General features: G+C 42.5%; 1 protein-coding gene across 1 annotated transcript in view; it reads right to left on the bottom strand.

Moving 5' to 3' along the window:
• Positions 1 to 18,987, bottom strand: part of LOC111267445 (acetylcholinesterase-1) — a 42,641-nt gene extending 23,654 nt beyond the window's left edge. Inside the window, exons 1-3 of the mRNA XM_022845707.2 lie at positions 18,042 to 18,987; positions 12,543 to 13,374; positions 9,626 to 9,755 (exon numbers count right to left, since the gene is read on the bottom strand). Coding sequence (XP_022701442.1) covers positions 9,626 to 9,755; positions 12,543 to 13,374; positions 18,042 to 18,653 — 1,574 coding nt within the window. The 5' untranslated portion in view covers positions 18,654 to 18,987. The remainder of the gene's footprint in view (positions 1 to 9,625; positions 9,756 to 12,542; positions 13,375 to 18,041) is intronic.
• Between the last annotated feature and the right edge of the window lie 1,426 nt (positions 18,988 to 20,413).

The following is a 20,413-nucleotide window of genomic DNA, read 5'->3' as shown; positions in this document are numbered from 1 at the left end:
AGTGAACGACATGGACAAATGGCTAGACTGTAGCAGCTTGTCTTTTCGGGGTACTCGATAGTTCATAGGTTGAAATCGAATCGGTAACAACGGCATGCAACGTTCACTTATGAAACGGTGCCGGGAGCAGCAAACACGTAAAGTAAAGAGACAAAGCTTTGAGAAAGTGTGAAACCGAAGAAAAATCTTAATTTCCCAAATAAATTAACATCTTGCGTGTATATATCACGTAATCTTTCAGCTGCTCGGATACAGCTGGGGCAGATGCCGCCCCAGTGGTTCTAAATTATTATCTTGAGTGGTTTCAAGGTTGTGAAGGGCGTACATCCCAGTAGCCGTGGAGACCCAGTTACGCAGTGCTTTTTGTTCCTTAGCAAATAAATTGTTTTTCGTTGTTGTACTTGTAGTTCATTCGTTCTGTGCGCAGAGATCTTACGCGTCGACGGCGCTGCGTACACCACAAACACGAGTAACGTCTTTGACGGCGTCTCGCGAGGAACCGTTAGCTACCCTCCGACATCTTGCCGTTATAGTACTAGCGTAGGTAAGAATCTAACTGTCATGCAATTGCGCTTACTTCTCTTTTATTATTATTATTATTATTATATGTAACTAATGCATGAGAAGACTGTACAATTAAACAGCGATGCCAGTAATAGCCAGAATTAGTAAGGTGAAGCTGAAAACTGCAAAAAGTAATCTTTGGCATACGCATATCGTTTCGACACAAAGCGGTGACCGCACAATTTCGCGTGTAGATATGAGAGATTATGGTTTGCATTTATTAGTTTGTGAGATTTTTAACTATATCGAAATGTATTAGATGACAAATAGGCCCATATGTGTGCCGGTGCTGAAAAAAGGCTGACCACTGTATTAATCGGAAGCAGCTCTGAAAAACTATTTTGTCGTCTCCCTTGAAATTTTTCCTCATCTTCGGCAATGGCAGTCATTTCTACGGCAATTCACATACGCGTTGCTGCGGCCGTCGCTATCTTCAAGCTGTTTATGAATCCTGCTTGTTAGACGAATACATTGCCCTTAAAACAACAACGAACCGGCCGACTTAGTGAAGCTCACAGGGTCCGGCAACGGCCAGATCAGGGTCCGGATAGTCCACATGTCATCGAAAGGATAAACACGATTGTTCGCGTCTCTGAATAGCGTATACTACACGTATAGTAGGTAACTAACGACGAGTGGACGACAAACAGATGGCCACTCACGCGAGGAAAGCCAAACAACGAGCTGGACCGAACGAACGATAAATAATCATATCTATATTTATTGTCAAATTGTAGCTATTCATGCGTTGTGGCTTTGCGATCGATATATCTATGCAAACCAATTGAAATAAATAGGTGCATTTACAGAACGGTATTTATATGGATCAGCTAATGCAGTTTGTCGGGAATCACTCATCAATGGTTTGGTGAGCCATTGACAAGACGAGCATCGAGTTGGCTCTGTTAGATGTGAAAGGATGCTGGCAGGTGGAACTTCGCGACTATACCCTATATGTCTAAATTGATTGTGTAAAAGAAAATAATTATCTTTTTATTTCCAATCATGTATAAATTGCTTTTCAGAGTCTGATTACAGTAAATAATCAGACCTGCAAGTTCTAAACTTCCGCAAATGGTTAAGCTAACAGAATTACCGACCTACGATTTTCCTGTTATGCTACAAAGCAATATAACGGCTATTTGAAAAGCTGCCATTTACCCGGCCAAACTTCTCCTTCAGACCTCTACGGCAGTTGAACACGCCGCGACTTGAAACGGTATCGCCAGCTGCCTAAAGGGGCAAGTCGTAGTTTCAAGGATGTTCAATGTTACGCCTAACGTATTCGTCATTATGAGGCAAACACCTGTAACCGAAAACAGCAATGAGGATGCCCCAAATGCAACGTGCTGCACGAGCACGTTTACCTATCTTCGAAGCTATATAAAAATCATTATTCTACTAGATTTGCTCCGATCGCTGTGTAGCAACGTTTATCCACGCTCAAAAGAATCGTTGTCGTGGACGAAACGAGTCCTATGCGCTCAAAAAAAGGACCTGTATTTTATAGCCGCTCCAGAGATACTTAGGGGATAGCATACGTTGACAAAGTGATACGACACATATGTAGTAGAAATCAGACGAAAATAACAATATAAACAAAGCGGAACGGATGCCTGACGACGAAGTATCGTTATGACCTACAATACCGTTAACTGCTGGCATTTTCTATTATCATCTTTGTTGTCATGGCCGCCGATCGATGCAACTAAGCGTATGCTCGTAGCGACATCTATAAGTTAGCTTAAATCCTCATTGGGGGGTTGGGGGTAGCAGAGCGCTATGGTAATAGGTACAGAATATCAGTATACATACTATAGGGTACAACGGAAGTGTCTTTAGCACCCGTTCATAGCGTTCAAAGACGAAGTGTATAGCTAGTATATTCCGATGATCGCACACGTCGTTCCACCAATGTGCGTAAACTACTAGTTTAAAGTTATAGATAGGCCGATCATCAACCATATAGAAACCCAATGGGCTGAGCAGGTTGAAATCGATGACAGCGTTTATCCAGTACAGACGGCGATGACAACAAGCTTCGCGTTAAACTTCTCCCTGTCTACATGTTCTCTGTTTGTTGAGCATTTGAAGTTCGTTAACTTCGTATTGTGCCAATAGCTTCACATTGCACCGCAGCAGAAATACCTGTACAACTAACTGGCCATCGCTTAGGTCACTGTCGCTATTCAGATAACCTTTTTTTTTGTCTCAGACGGTGACGCTACACTTTGCAGGCCTTGCAACATCACCATCCTCTAATAGAGGCCACCTACGTCGTGTGGTAAGCGTCAGTTACTAGAAGTAAGATTTGATGGGTCGTTCATAGCTCCAGCTGTCGCTGTCGCTGCTGCTGCTGCTTTACACTGTTCGTACCGATGGTCAAAATGATATGATTGACATGCGCTTTATTTGATGTAAACTATCCGTGGGTCGGTAGCTAAGTTCGCTAGCTTAAGTTATATATATATATATATATATAGCATATACAATCGTTCAAAGTGTTTGTTTATGATGTTCACTTCAAGGTTAGACACAGGTCTTTATAAAACTCACCTAAAATATTTAAGGACAATTACCAAACATAGAATCGCACTAGCCTGACTATAAAATAAACAGACAGTTGCTTTTTTAGCAACTTTCGCCAGAATTTTTCTACGGCTCTAGGCACTCGCAGTAAAAGCATTTACATTTGACCTCTGTTCTCTAGTAAGCGAATAAATATTGACAAGAACCGTAGGCTACTGAACCATTAAAGCTTGCCACATTTATACATCCTTGTAAATGCCTACAACTTTAGAAAAACTAATTTTTTCTATCTAAGTAGTAACAGGAAAACGACGGTGAGGCACATCAATAAAATTCTATGTACTATATATGTTAGTTCGTGTACGTCAGATATTTGTTGACACCAGCTGCCCAGTATCTAGCTGTTCCAAGTTTTACGTCCGCTGTTATCGTTAAACACCAGTTTAAACGACTGGCTCTCAGCACGACAACGTATAGCATCGACTAGGCGTCTATATGGAAATGTGCAGCTACCCATTTGGGCTTTTTTCGTTATGTCACAGACGGGCTGCAGAGGCGCGAAGCCACCTAAAAAGAATGGACTCGTGCCGGAACCCAGATGAAGATAAATTGGACGAATGGCGCAATGGTAATACAACTGTAGCACTTTCTAAACGTAAGGTAAATTATGATATGAATACATCCTGTTATCGCCGCTATTGTCTAACGCGTTTATGAAAACAACTCTTTTTTTCAGCCGTTGCTCCCAGCTTATTGTCTTTACTGGTACCGCGTGTCGTTATGATGCTTCCGAAAACACCCGGTTCCTTTTTTTTGTTCTATTATTCGTACATATGCGGAACGGTTTTCGTGATGGTGGCCAACACCGGAGTGTGGCCTTGTCTCCGTATTTTGGAGACCTAGTCTTTTAGACAGGAGTAGATTGCTTGCACGTCGGTAACTTGTTGTCTATCGTTATGTGTAACGTCTGTTTGTTCAATACGATTCAGAAAATGTAGTGTTCTCTTCGATTGTTGCTTAATTTGTTAATTGATAAAAACCAAAATGGTCGAACTGACGAAAGACCGGATGATATTTGGCCTTGAATGTATGGCCCGTTATAGGGTTAGCAGCTCAACTAAGCAAGAATGTTTTAACAACAAAAAATCCATGCACGAAAATATGTATTTTCGTATACGCAGGTTAATTTTAATAACAATTCTACATCTACGACAATTATAGAATTGTATATACACTAAGAGCTATTTAAGTAAGTTAGGTAACTACACAGTTCTAATTGGCAAGACCTGATCAACCGCAACATACCATAATCCTGACGCTTTGCACACAACTTTACTACATTCGATGATCGAGTCACAAAAGGCTATTTTCTAGAGGTTTGCATTTGCTTCCTTGATCCTTTCATGTTCCGCTTAAACAAACTCTGTACAATGCCGATATCCTTTAAAAGGCACTCATAGTCATATTCTCACGTAATAAAAATATTACGGTATAAAAAAAGACCCTCACTGAAGTCCATGCACGCGTTCATTCGCGCAACTTCTATGCGCTTAGCTAAACAAAACCGTTTCACACATTTATGCAGCATAAGTACGTAATTTGTGGTGAATTTATTAGCTGAGTGAGCTTTTTCCAGCGTGCGCCGCATGATCGCGGTATCATTTCATATCTACCCCCAAGAATCCTTCACGTAACCGATATTAGATTCAGTTATTGGTGCGTTGGTAAGGCGACGAGATGAGCGACAAGGGAGATGCGCTAGCGGCAATAGGAAAACGGATTCCGCCACCGTTGAAGAAAAACGAGGCATTCATGGTCATCCGTCGAAGTCGGGTCGGACTGTAACCGAAGCAATATTGGACAGAGCCCATCTCGTCTCTGCTCGCTCAAACGATAGAACAAAGATGTGTATTTTTACTTGGCTTGCCTCTTTGCGCCGTCTTCTCGTACACATTTCCTTGCGTTTTTTCTTTTTTTTTGGCGACTTTTCTTGCATTTTGTGTAACGCATAGGAAGATAACAAATGAAGCGATGCATCAGTCGGAATAATGAATAATAAGAGGGTGAAATAGAGAAGGGCATAGTTGGAAGCTAGATTCAAGTAAATGCCCATTTATCCTGCCTACCTACCTCCCTCCCTCCTTCAGCTCTGTTAGCACCTTTTTATCGTGTTGCGTATAAACGATTTCACCGATTTTGGGGATCTCTGTGTCAGTAAATGGTCTGTGCCTAAGTGCTTACATAACGTCGAAGTTCTATTAAGGAGTTGCCGCCATATTACCTTATTATGATCTGGGATACGACGATAATTCAATCGGTTTTTCTTTCATGATAAAGTGGTCTCTATTTACTAGCTTACCTCTTCTGTGCACTTTTGTCAGCTCGAGATTCATAATCCGTGTTCGCAGAATCCTCTCGTCTTCCCTTGATTCTACATACACGTACGTATCAAACAGGCACAGCCCTGTTCTCGTTGGCCACAATCAAACAATGAAACAATATTGAACGTTTGAGAAAGATAATTATTCGGTTAGCGGTTTATATTGCCCAAGAGCTCAAACGACTGTCAAGCACTAATCCTTTATACGTAAACACTGGTTATCTATAGGCTCAGTTTTTAAGGGGAGCCAGCGATAACCAATACCGAAGACAAGAAACCATCAATAACTGTATAAGGGGCAGCAGGGACATAAACATAGACGGCATGGGCAATAATGGCAATCACATTGATATGGATAGCACAGCTGTCATTAATGTGATCGACTCGCCTTGAATGTTTCTATCCCCTTGGATTCGCCCACATGCTACACCCTTCAACGTCGGCACCCTGGCTCCTTTAACGTCGGATCAATGTTGGCGCCGGAAACAAATGATCGTAACGCGTATAGCGACAGCTAAACACGGGCTATGCCCAGAAAAACTAGCTCAGGTGTCGCTACTGGGGGGCAAAATGGTCACGAAGATGGCCTTCTGTAACGGCGTTATATGTTGGCTTCGGTGCTATGCTAAAAAATGCATAAATGTTCGTGTGTGAGATTGTCGCTGTTATTGTTGATAATGATAGTATTCAGACTCACTCATGCGGTGCTTTCTCTCGTAAAGTAATTACGGGCTTCATTGAGGCTCGGGTTGAAAAATTCTTTCGCTTTGCGTATTTTATATTCGCTTTGTTCTCTTCTTTACTGCGATGATTGACTTCGTCTTCATCCATGCGTCTCGTAATCTTGACAGGGGTTATCGGATGATATCAGCCGTACCATGATAGATGCGACAAGCGACAACGGATGTTTGCCTATGACAAAATATCTGCGTATTTACTTCGTGATAATTGGTGTTATTTTGCTTACGTGTATCAGGAGTGTAGCCAAGAAGGATGTGCATGAGTTCAAGCTGGCTAAGCCTATCTCCTTTATTGTCAACCGAAGCCTTACGGCTGATTTGTTCTAGGGGCTTTTTTGTGACCGGCATGCATATCATCTCGTCTATCGCGCCTCCATTGTAACGAATGAAGCTGGTTAAATTGTTAGAACTTAGGTAATGTTGACCTAGCGGTTCAATACCAAACTCCAAGCAGAATACTACCCCCCCGAACAGTTTCTGAAAATTAACTAGACGTTTCAAAGAGATTGGTCAGCTACACTTACGACCACGCCCAGTTCGTAAGAGGGAGAATCGCTACAACTTAAAAACTTTACACACACACAACCCTGCCACACTGCGACACATGTAACGAGCCCCTGGGAGCGGGGTCACGCAACGTCAACAGGACAAGCCCCTCGTACGATGTAACACAACGCAAGTAAGAAAACGGTTCGATGAAGTGTCCAGCTTAACTCTTATATTTGACCAAGAAGCATCCCGCTAGCATACAAGGACGATATATGACTCTAAACTGATCGAGTAAGAGTTGCATTGACGGATATTACTTAGCGCGATCTAAACAAAAAACACGTAATTGATCACTACTTGCGAGCGTTTCCTTTGTGGTAATCAAAAGGATCTATGCGAATTTCAATTGGGCATACATTTTGTAATAGCTGTCCAGAAGCTACACTCATTATATGCGGTGTTATATACTAATTTTGTGCTAGGCGTATAATCGGTGCCACACATTTTCGATGATTCAGGCGTTATAGTCTATGCGTCTCATCTGGACATGAAATAGTATTCGGAACTGGATTGTAACGACCGTCGCTACGACTGAGTTCCCATCGTAACCAGCGCTTATAGCAGCCTTACGTAGTTGACGAAGATTAAAAAAGTGCTGAAAAACGGTCCCTGTATCGGTTATCGCTAACCTTGATTCTACCAGCGTTGATTCAGTTCAAGCCAGCGCATCACTGACCTGTGAACGAGCAGCAACCCAAAAAAAAGAAACAACTTCCTCTTCTGTATGTACTTGAAATTTTGCGCCATCTTACACATATATCTCATCAGCTATTATCAAAATAAATCCATATTACCTCTTCACACATAAATATGTTATAATAATAATAAGGATGCTTCCATGTTTTATGCATTTTGGCGCTGTGGAGGGTGATTGACGCCAAATTGCGACAGGGAACGCACGCAGGCATGAATGAATTTCCTGTAAATGCATATCCCTCTGTGAAATAAAGTACTATTTTACAGCTAAAAGCCAGACACGCCGTGCAGCCCGTCGGCGCACCACCTATAGCTCATCGCCGAACCCGTACGGGTCTATCAAATCGACGCGGTCCCGTTGTCGCAGTGTGACGTGAACTAAAATGTTGTTATTATGGGTACTATTGCCCTGCTCGTCCTCGACTCGCGTCTGGCCCAAGCCGGTGTTACATTTCGATCAGTCCAGACCGACGACACTGTCGTTGTTCGAAGGTGTCGTCTATAGATTAGCACGGCGATGTTGACGTTAAAACCGATGGCCGCCATGAAGGGGGTAACGTTACGATAGTGTGAATGTTGGTGCGAGTCAGCCACCGAATAAGAGTAGCGTCTCGATGTCTGGCGCCTCAAGAACACTGGACGCTGGGGGTTGTACAAGCAGCTACCGATGACATGATGCCTTAAGCGAGTCGGAGCGCTACTGCGGACTAGGACGAACAATGCCTGCACGCGGTCTGATTATCAGAGCTTTCCGGCCACAACAGCAACGGCAGTCGCAGAATCAACTACTCGGCCGACATTTTGCTCCCGACATTCCCTAAGACAACGTGACAAACCTGGCTTAATGTCCCGTTCCGAAGCGGCCAGCATCACCTAACCTAGTAGCTAGCCAACCCCAAAAAGCGCGTAACGAAGCATTGTTCCAAACTAGCGGCGTTGATCGACCCTGTCTCTCAAATGCGTAGCCAGATAGGTACGATAAGCAGCGACGGCAGCGAAACAACGACAAAGCTTGCAGCACCGTAGAAGACCAGTGACTTTATAGATTCAAATGTTAGCAATGTTTAGTGTAGAAGATGGCGGACGAGTGGATTTTAAATGGCAGTGATCTATCGATGTAGTTTTCGATTCATACGTTCGGGTGCGGAGTCTATAGCTGGTTAACTACACGGCGTGCCTGCAGACTAACATGATGGGACAGTGTTGACGGTAGAATAGGCGTTTGGCGTTACCGTCGGTTCACAACTAACTGGCCAAAATCGTTTGAGGACGTCCTTTTCGACTTGGGCAGATTCGCTTTTCTAGACGCTTGAAGGTTATCGTTTGTTCGGTAAACTTTTGCAATGACTAGTATTTACGAGTAGTTAAATGTAGAATCAGAGCTTGTTATCTGCTTGATCATCAATAGAATATAGAATAGACTGGTCGGCCGAGTATTAGCATACAGCATTGCGAACGCGCGTATCCATTGCGAGGCAATCAGAAAGCGAAACACCTCGATGTTAACGCTTGATGACCTGAGCAATCGTTGTAAGTATCTCATTCAATACATAATCCCTTAATGTTTTGGCCATGGTCGAATGGCCCAGGCAGAAGGTCTCAAACGAAATTTAGTATCGCATAATACAAGAACGTCGTCTTTGGGACGTAGAGCCCACGATCGTCCCGTTTGATTTGATTATTTACATCCACCATCTGTCCTATTCAAAAGGGGTATGTTGACAAAGCCAATCCCAGTTCCTATATTCTAACAATAATAAATATATATATATATATATATTATTTAGTGCAGCAACTTTTTCAGTCACCAAACATTGTCTAACTGTTTCAATAAATAGGATATGTTAATTTTGTTGATTGATTTTGTTATTCAGTGTGTGTTTCTGCAAAATTTCTAAAAAAAAAAGTTCACTTGATGATACTTCATTTAGTTATTTGAGGTAATTTACTTCGAATGGCTCGGACAGTAACATGAAACGCAGCGTCTTGAAACCCATGTAATAAAGTATCTTTTTACTTCGATATATGAATGTGACTAACTCGAAATCAAGGTACCAAGAAGGAGACAACTGAAAAGAGCCATATGAAATTGGACGCGAATTTAAATTAAAATGATACATATCTACAGGGTGTGTTATATTCTTCGTCATTATTTAGTGATGCTTACCCAGTGTGAGCAAAATGTGCGTAGATTCTGATCATTCGTCTCGCCAGAAGCTTCTCATCTTCGGTTGAGATCTTCGGATAAAGAAGTGGGTAGCCCAATCCGAAGCTGACGTCCTCGCCGTGAGCCACACCTGTATTGTAGAAAACAGCAGAATAAGCTATGGTACACGCCGTCAAGACATACCTTTGAGAAACAGTTGTTGCGGACTGAGATACCAGTCTTACTTTCACTGGATACTTTCAGTGGACTGAGACGGAGTTCGTTATGAATCAACGAGAAAGCTCTGTTGAGCAAATAGCATCGCTGCGGTGACAGGTGCCGTCCTCGACGCAAGAAGGGGGCATTTATTGAAACGCTGTTCTTTTCTTTGCATTTCTTTTTAAACCAATCGATTGAACAGTGAGGTGTGCAGCTACACAAATCGGCAGACTACGAAAGCTGTAAAAAATAGCCATTCAGAAATATATTTAATGTACGCTATTGAGAGCGAAGGGCGTTGGTTACACAATGAATGTTGTGTTTTGTAAATAGACTTCGTAGAATCATTCTTGGTGAAGTGATTGGAAGTCGTATAGGTTGGCGTACGGTGACTCACGTGAACTTCCTTCAAAGAGTGGTGTTTTATAATAGAATCAAAGAAAAACGCTTGTGTAGAGCAAATTTTGTGCTTTTATTTATCGCCCGACTCTCGAAGATGATTCTAAGGGTTAAGGTATCTCCTTCAGAAATGATCACGTACTGTCTATTTGATTTGCGTTTTTTTTGTCACTGTGTAATATGTTTTGCAATATAATAATTAGCGTATATGGCACCCCATTCTGTCAGTGGCCATTGCTTTTATTCCGCATGAAATTGTTGCATTTGCCATAGAGTTTATAGGCAAAAACAAAAAATTAAAATAAACAATGAATAAAGCTATACTTGGCTGGATTAAAGTATGTATGTTTCTAAGGCATGCTACCTAGCTAAACACGGGCTAACGTCCCTAACAGTGTCCTGGTAAACGTGGCTTCTGTGGGATTTAAATGATCGTATCGGATCAGATACGCGCGTTTCCATCGAACAAGTTCGATCACGATCCACTTTGGTCAGATTGTTTTGCGTTTATAGGAATGTATTTTAATAAAGGTCAATGATGTGGATAATCATTTTCCCAGCCATAGCAACCTAAACAACCTAAAATCAATATATATCTCCAACATGTTTCCAAAGCATGTGGACAGAATGTCATTGATTTTGCTCGGTTTCCTTATCGGCCGTTCGCGAAGTCGGAGGCAGGCCTAAATGGGAAACTAGGGTTTCTTCAGAGACATCAGTGAGCTATATTAGCTCATATAAAACTATATAGCTCATCTAATAATATAAATGCATACATAAATGATAATAAGATGTAAAACAAAAATATATATATATATATACATGCGCATACAGGAAAATGTGCCGGTCATACTTCTAATCATAGTTGATAATTATTGCTATGGGCATAATTATCATTAAAATAACATTTGCGCACTGCCAAAAGCAGACGACGACGATTACAATGTGTCTCGAAAGGCCACCCGAATGGTGTCCGCACAAACGCGTCGTAGAAGCCGAAAGATAGCCAATGGTCGCGAGACCGACAGCCAAACATGACATCCTTAGGCAGTTCGTGATCCTTTGTTAGCCGTCGCCGTCGCAGTGGGCATTGATATATACGTACAATGCACGAACAGGTTTACGGCTACAGCGCAACAGAGAGATACGTTGAAGTAAAACGTTCGCAGTAACCATGAGATACGCGGCGTGTATATTGGCGAAGTAGTTGTGTTCCAATGGGTGTAGGCAATTTACGGTGGAACCTCAATTTAGATGTTCGGCTTAGGCGGGAAGGCTTTCAGAAGCCAATGACAAATCGTCCACAACACATTCTAGAAATAGGGGCAAACTTGTACAAACGTAGCAGTAAAGTTGGCCGATCAGTTTGTACGCTCTAAACACGGGACGCTGTGTATCACGTTGTTATAACAAACATTATGGTATAACCATGACGTGACTCTGACCAAATAATAATAGCATACCGTCTCGTAGATATTGTACTCGTGCTATGAAAATGGCAATATGGCTTGACCAGCAATGGGACGGAATTGGACACACATGACAGGGTATGACCCAGGGAGACCTATGAGGCGTCCAACTATACTTATCAGCACCATTAAGATTCACATTCGTTAACGATGCCAATAATAATCATAGAAGTAATTGCAAAATTTCTGTACATCTGAGTGTTTTCCAGCGTGTGCCGGTCGTTCTAGTGTGAAGTTTTGCCACACGATAGGTCAATGATTCTGTGGCGGCACATTGCCGACATCCAAGGACTTAAGCTACAACCGAAGTACTCATTATTTACACTTACGCTGCTATATAATAGGACAATCGTAAACAAAGCACTGAGTGAAGCTGGGTTTTTTTCGCCCGTCTAACTGGGGTTCAATGTTACTTATACTCAATTTTATTTAGCAAAGGAACACTTTGACTAAAATTAGAAAAAAGCAATGGGCCCCTTCAAGTTCTAGGGGTACTCTCTTGTGCAGTTACACAGATAAAAAGGGTTATGCATTAAAAGAAGAAAGAAAACACTTTGTTACCTTGTTCATGCTTCGTTCTTTCTATTACATATACGCATATTACACCTAACACGACTGCAATGATTCAATCAATATCTTCTCCATTGGAATTAATTTATTTCAAGTTTAATAATGAATAGGTGTGGTAAATCGTTTCTCTCATATATGTAGCGTTCTGATTATGAACTCTACTGTGGTAAATAGTTCGTTTGAGAGTATGCAAAGCTTTCAATTAGGTATATAGATATATGCACGCGCGACGTTATGGGTCGCGAAGGCTTATACATGAACAGATGTTATTCAATATTTACCGGTCCACAGTGGTGATGCGCTGAACGAGGGTCGATGGGCAAACTGGTACAGCCAGACCTTATTTCCTCTTCGAGAGTAGGTATCAGCAAAATACACTGAGGGACACACAACTACGAAGTCACCCACAGCTGATGCGAGTGCCTCCACCGCCTCTCGTGTAGTGGCGTTCTCTGAGGAATACGCACCGCGGACCGCTTCTACACTGCGTCCCAGCACAGACTGAAAAAATAGAGACGCATAGAACCATATATCCGATACGGGGACGCCAAAGAACGAATCCAGGCCAAACATCTTCCAAAAAAACTGATTCACTGGAAGGGTACCCTCATCGCGAACGGTGCCAAGAAGAACCTCTACATCGGTCTCGTAACCGTCCAGCTCTGCGGCAACGATAGGCTCTCGAGGAAGGAACTCGTTGAAGTAACTCGGAATCATCGTGTTGTCCTCAGGGCCGAAGAGCTTCGCGGACGCCGCGTAGAGCGTTGATACAGGCACCTTACGTAGACATTTGAGAACTTCCCGCGGGTATGCCAGGACCTGCCCTCGAACAATATATTTATCACAGCCAAGCTCCAAAGCCAACTGCTGGACCTTCATTTTGCCCGTGAACGTGTTGTCTGGAAGTTTTGAGTACGGTGAACCTGACTGAAGGATTGCCCTTTTAAAAAGACCCTTACTAAGAGGTGATAATAGGTGGTAGCCAATGGAAACAGCACCGGCGCCGTGGCCGAACACGGTTATGCGACGGGGATCTCCGCCGAATGAAGCGATATTTTTCTGGACCCATTCGAGCGCCAGCATTTGGTCATATAAGCCCATATTTCCGGGTACCTGTAATGCAATGAGAAAAAGTCGACGATTAATATGTGAAATAATTTTCGTCAAAAAAAATTATTTACCTTTTCTCATAATAAAGTGTTAAGGCAGCCACGGCGTACGCATTTAGCGTTAGCCGGTATTTGAGCAGTCGACTATGACGCCAAGGATCTCATATTTCGAATAAATCCAAAAATCAATAAAAACACACTGCGAATTTTTTTCGTATCTTCTGTGATATAAATAAAAATTTTTCCTATTTTTCCTTGCTTGCAATAGAGCGAATGCATTTTTAGAGTTGGATCAACTTTATCTAAGCCGTCTTTTGTGGACGCTTGCTTTTTTCATTTCCATGACAAAGTAAAAACGGACATCAACTCTCGAGAAAGATGTGGGCTTAGCTGCTGTAAAACTGCTGTTTATATGATAGAAGTACAGTCGGAACTAAGCTGAACATAGACACGTTGGTAGTTACTGCGAGTATGATCCCTATTTACGTACAAAAAGTGTACGTAAATAGGGATCATTCATATTAAAATCATTCATTTTTTCACAGTAACGGTTAGTTACGTAGATGCTTGAAATCACCACTTGACTATTTATTAAGCGACTTGTTACTCAGTCATCAATTGGTGTGTGTATATTCCTTGCTAAATCTGCGCTCTGATCTGATTGAGGAGTAATCCTCGCTTCCACACGACGACTCTTGCCCTTTATAAAGGACTAAATAACGGACACGGTAATATATTGAGACTTAATGTTTTACCAAATCACTTCATGGAACTCGGCGGACCAACCCGCCCGTAGGCTAACTGCCCATTGAAAAATGCATTAGTCGAGAAATTTTTTCTCCAATAAAAAAGCGTGATGAGGCGTAACAGAGGTTTCGGCAAAAAGCATAATGATACTGACCAGTACAAATTAACACACTTCCATTACTGGGATATGTTAGTTGAAATATTATTGCATTTTTTTTCTTTTTTTCGAGACCGGCTTTCATTGAGCGCGAAATTAAATGCGAAAGTGAAAGTAAGCTGATCTAGATAAATTTGTGCATTTTGACACGTCAGGGACCGAACGGTACGAAAAAATAGGACAGCGTTTTTAGGCTGTCTTTGAGAGCATCCATAAAACAGCGAATGATGTTGAGTGGTGTAAATTTTAATCATAATTAAGTATCTCTTTTTCGATCCGTGCACGTGCATGTATGTAATTCCTATAATTAAGAAGATCAAGATATCATTTCGATTTCAAATGGAGTATCTAGTGCCAGCTTTTAGATGATCATTTCATTACAGCAAGATAACAGAAGCACAGCTTTGTTTAGTGCCACAGATGAAACTATGAAGAATGAACACATGACACCTTTGTCACGGTTGTCTTCATGAAAATCACACCCCGCTGGGGTTCTTTTGGCTGTGATGAGCCATTTGTTTTGTACAACTGCTGAAATTTCGTATTGTCTATCTAAACTAGCGTGCGGATACGTTCATCCACCTTGACTATTGATTCTCATTAAAGCTTTGAAATAGAAGCTTGGATAGTAACGAAGGCATCAATGCCCCGAGGTGGAGCCGCGAGCCGTTGCATTTTACCATTATTGTAGACAAGTTATGAAAAAAAAAAAAAAAAAAAACGCAATGGATGTACTTTTGTCCTAATTTTTGCGAAAACTTATTGTTATTACCACTACGTCGATGTCGCCTGAGCTAATTAATAATGATTTTCCATTTTAGTAATTTAAGCGTATATATATAACGTTTCATAAATCTCTCGCACATAGCGAACGTCCGTTTCGCTACGGCATACAAACTCACAAAACTTCTGCACGAATCATTTGATGATGAACTCGAATTGAGAGTCAGTCGTAATACTGTGAAGAAAAGACATCAAGGAACGTTATGCGCATCGACTTGTTCGGGCGGGACGTTGTTGACTAGCAGAAGCGAGCGTTGCAACACAATAATGCAAGAAGTTTGACGTAAATCTTCGTACGTGGATGTTCGTCCGTCGGCAGGCGTGACCTATTAGTTTTCGGAAAGAGCGACAGATACCTACTACGCAAAACAGGAAGAGTGTATTTTAGGCCCCTAGCAAATACAGAACTATGACAACTTTTTATACCTTTTAGAAGAAAGTAGGAAAATGTAACACATTTTAGAAGAACGCACAGTAGTAAGTTAAATCCAGATATTCTAAGTACTGACCTATAATTTGGAAGTGCTATTAATGGAAAAGCGATATTTGAAAAAAAATCTGCCATGATGCTGGTTTCTTCTTCGGATCTTGGAGTGGCCGAAGCTGGTTTTGAAGATGTTTGTCTCTGACGGTATTGCTAACAAATTCGAACATTTCTGTTTTTTTGAAGGTTAAAAAACAGTGCTGAACTGCGGTCAATCAATGACGGTGCACCGAATTCGAGAAAACGCGTCAATCGCTTAACATGTAAGCTGAACACTTGATTTCGCGAGTTAACTTACGGGTTGGATCGCAAAGTATTACAAAACTAAATTTTTATCATTAGTAACCTGTGATCTACACTGTTGATGTATACATCCGTCGGCAGCGCCATAACAGTTAAAATACGCTGCATATATACAGGTAATGCAAGTCAGTATAAAAAAAAGTAGTAAAAAAGTCAGTAAAAAAAAAAAAGGGTGAAATGGTTTGTTACTATTTTTCGTAGAGTCCTGTATGTGTTATAGTTGTTGAATAACGGTCAATCTCAGGCACCACTTCGTACGGTGCGTCCTCAGAAATGCCTTAGAGCCCTATCTGGGCACAAGCAGACGACTTGATGAAAATCATTCTATTTCGATAATGCTGTCTTCTCGGATCTAAATTGACGAAGCTAGCGTATATTATAGATGTAACTGGTCGTCATTGGGAGAATCATTAGCTTGTAAAGCTCACGTCCCTCAAGGTATGTCATCATTACGGAATATGTCGTCTGAGCTTTGCGACACTGTTTGCAAATAAAAAAAAAATTGATGTGAGATTTCGGAGAGAACTGTGATGGCCTTTTTCGTAGACCTTAAGCCCATGTGTTCAACGCCACTACAGCCTGTTAGCACCAAATAGTGCTAAGGAAAGGGTATCTTTAATAGCTTCGAGATCTCTGCGGCTCGTCTAGGACATTAATAGAACCTTACAAAGTTCTTTACCTTACAAAGTGATGATCTTTTTGTGCCTCCAGGCATCTCTAACAAGAGTGGAAATCGCACCACAGTTTACATTTGGTAGATAGGAGAAACATGTCGATAGCATCCATGGAAGTAGACGCTTTTCGTATTACCCTTGATAAATGATGTACGATATTGCTGCCCTTGATTTAGGGCCGATTTGCGACCTGGAGTGTCGCCCAACTCAGTCGGTTAGATGAATCGGTATATCACTCAGCAGAAGCGCGAGAGAGACTGCCACCCGCCAAAGTGACACCACCTATCGGGCCATTCGAGTAGAAGCGAAGGTATAATTGTTTTCGTAAATCAGGTATCAGAGGGCTTTAATCGTTCCGTACATCACGAATGAAGGCAAGGCCCGAAAAATATTAAAAAAAAAAAAAATTGCGATGCATTTATTCGACGCTCTAGCGTACTGTTCGTATTGGTGGAAACGAGATATCTATTTTATTGTACCTATGACTTGATTTTCTAGAATTGTTTGTTGTACGTAGTTGTCGTCCGACCTCTACTGTCTGTAAATTTTTTAGTCGGTACGATTTTTGTTACGTTCTGTAATTTTTCCCATTCGAAATATCGATTGATTCTTGGGCTTTTTTTTTTTTTTTTAGCACGGCAACTAAAAACAGACAGTAGAGTGGTTTTTAACAGAATGCTTATATGTACAGAGCTCAATTGCGATTGCAATCTTACACGCTGGAATAACTTAGGCTAAAAGGGCCTACTAAAAGGCTATATGTTTAAAGCCTCTTACTGTGCATGCTAATGCTGAATGCAGATTCAAGCCTCGCAAATGTCACACATGTGAGTAGGCAAACAATAACGTTGATAACGCCTAATGTTAATACTCATAATACAAATGAGTCGGCGTTCTTAGGTGAAACTTCCTCATGGTTGGTCAAGTTCATTGAACCTCTCATTTTAATTTATTGTACAGTTGATTTGTCTAGCGCGAATATAACTACTTGATCTATATGGAACCTCTTTGAAACTGCTGGTCATCATGGCGCCGGCGTCATTGCCTATTTCGGAAGTTCAGCGCTAAGAAATCTTAGCCTTTGCCAGAAAAGGTGACGATTTACACCGCAGATAGTAGTATAGTTTTTTTGTTGAATCTGCTGTTAGGTGTCGAGATTTTGAGCGTTGCTTGCAACATAGTTGGTGAATTTTCGATTGATTGGTCTCATGGATACAACTACAACGTTGGTAACCTGAGAAAATTATCTGATCACAAATACGATATATTTATGCTCGTAATTTGGTTAAACGCAAAAAAGGTCTACTAACAGTGTACCTGCTACTAAAAATTTCGGGGGAATCAGCTCTGTTCGAAGCATGAATAAGCAATCAAACTCTTCGCCAAAAGAGTCATGATTATTGTTTTGCCATGTAGACAGTTTGTTTTTCTCGACCCCCTCGGCGTATATCTAACCAATCTCTTATTTGAAAAGCTAGTCATTTGGTAGTTGTCAGACGCGATTTCTTCTACCACTCACTCACCTCGCCGGTGACGTTCCCGTTGAGGAATCCGAAGACGTTGAGTCGATAGTTTGGAATGACTACGACGACGTCACCCATAACAGCTAAGAACCGCGAATCGTACACAAAGTCCGTATTAGCGCCGTTCTGAAATCCGCCTCCGTGCAAAAACACCATCACCGGTTTAGCTCCGCAGTGGAGTAGATTCTGCGAGAAGCAGTAACGAGCCGCGGTGAACACATTGAGATGAAGGCAGTCTTCACTTGAGTTCGCGGCGTCTCGCGAATAATGATGGGAAACATGCAAATCTCTTTGCGAACACGGAAAACCTGGCCGGGTTGCGTCGAGAACTCCCTTCCATTTCTTCACTGGGACAGGCTGTTTAAAGCGAAGGGCGCCTATCGGCGGCACTGCATAGGGTATTCCAAAATAGATGTCAACAGGTCGAGAGTTGGCTTGGCCTCGAAGGCCTCTCAAGAGACCAGCCTTCACAAACGTGTGAGGTAGCTCTCGTTGTTCACGGGCCTTTATTCGCGCAGCTTTATCGTAATGCCATGCTTTCCTAATTATCGGCGCACCGGCTAATGATATATGGACGCAAGCCGTTGCTACTAAGACAATAGTCCAATGCATAGCCGGTGATCGTTCGAGAGGTACTGTCTCTTTGATAATTTAGCACGTCGCCACCTTACTCCAGTCTGGTATATAATTTAGCAAGATGCTACGTCTTCGGAATCAGTTGTGCGGCAGTTACGGATTCGTTTAGGAAACTTATGAAGTCCTCGGGAGAGTTGGAAATATGTATAATCCACAGGGATGTCACAGCATCAATTATTGATTTCGGTTCCAACAGTCATTTTATATCCACAGACAATACATTTACAACTGGGTCACAGTTTTCCCCGAGCACTCGATAAAGGATAACAACTGCAGAGTTCCAAGAGGGGCTTCAACTTGCTGCGCCTAGAAGAACAATATTACAACTGCGCGATGTGGCTTTGGTCTAGAAAACCTAACCGATGCCCTACGGCCACCGTAGCGAACGCTGGCTGCGAAGATAAGGCGAGAACATGTGAGACCTTCCCTTCACTTGCCCTTTCCGCTGCTCTCACCGGAACCGGATTGATAAGCGCATAACACAAAGGCCCGCAAATCGCGGCATCTCTATCTGTGCGAACCGCGCACAACGATCCGCGCAGACAACACCGGGTTGCGCATTGCGGCCAGTACGGGATGGGATCGTTTGTTCTCCCTCTCCCAACTTGTCTGTGACGCTTGGCGGTATTCTGGCCCTGGCAATGGGACGCTTTCATCGCAGTGGCCGGATGGTTAGCCGACCTCGCCCCGCGTGCCTGCGTTCGGATTAAGCGACGCTAATAACTGCTAGTTTGCGTGTGTAGTTGTGGGGCTACTAGTAAAGTTAGGTTGCGCCGCCAATTCGGGCTTTCAAAAGAACGAGCGGCTACAGGACCATTAAGGGAGCCAACGAGACAAAGTTGTCGGGGCCTGGCTACTGAACGGGCTTACGGGGCGCTAATGGGAAGTCGCGTTGCATTCCGAAGGACAACAGACTCGGTAATACTGTTAACGGTAAGCTGGCAACAGCTGGGACTTATCTAGTAGTATCGCAAGTAGAGCCGAGCATCTGAGATTGCTACGGATGTGTAAAACAATAGGCTCGCGGCAAAGAATGGACGTAACATACTGACTGACCGGCGGACTAACAAACAGACAGACAAACAAACGGACCAATGCGCGGTGCTTTTTGTCCCACAGCGGAGTCTCTTAGCTATCGAAGACACTAGGTAGTGTAGAGGCGATAGATGGTCCTGGCCGTCAGAATGTGTTGCAGACGCTTTCGCTTTGAAGGGCGTGGGTTCGGGGATGCCCGCCGTCGTTCTGTAGCGGTGCGAAGATGCCATGGGAGGATGACCTGTGGAGACGGCTGCGTATAATAGTATAGTTTGCGTGCGAGCTATGAAAAGCGGTAGATGGACATTTGTTGTCACTCGCTGCCTAAAAGACAAGCGGAGCAAACGGTTAACGTCTTCAATAACAATTAGTTGAAGGAAGATGACACACGTGCGTCTATCCAGAGACTGACCGGGTCTGAGGGAACATAAACGTAGCAATATAGGATTGAATCATTGCGTATACTGCGCAAGTGAGCGGGGCGCTATTGTTGGTATATAAATCTTATTGTTATTATTGCTGCGACTATTATATATACAGGTGATGGTCGCTCAGGTTCGCCGGCAAATACAAAAGGTGACTTAACGGTTCGTCTTGGCCATAACGTGAAGATGGCTAGCTTCCATCCAAGGCTGAAGCTATCGTAGAATTGCTGCGTTACACATAGAAACTACGAAAAGATTTATGACAGTTGCATGCTG

The sequence above is a fragment of the Varroa jacobsoni genome, unplaced genomic scaffold (assembly GCF_002532875.2).
Source record: "Varroa jacobsoni isolate VJ856 unplaced genomic scaffold, vjacob_1.0 scaffold_1189, whole genome shotgun sequence".
In the NCBI taxonomy this organism is placed as follows: Eukaryota; Metazoa; Arthropoda; class Arachnida; order Mesostigmata; family Varroidae; genus Varroa; species Varroa jacobsoni.
Note: the sequence above shows the minus strand (reverse complement) of the source record. Positions and strands in the feature narration are given on the sequence as shown.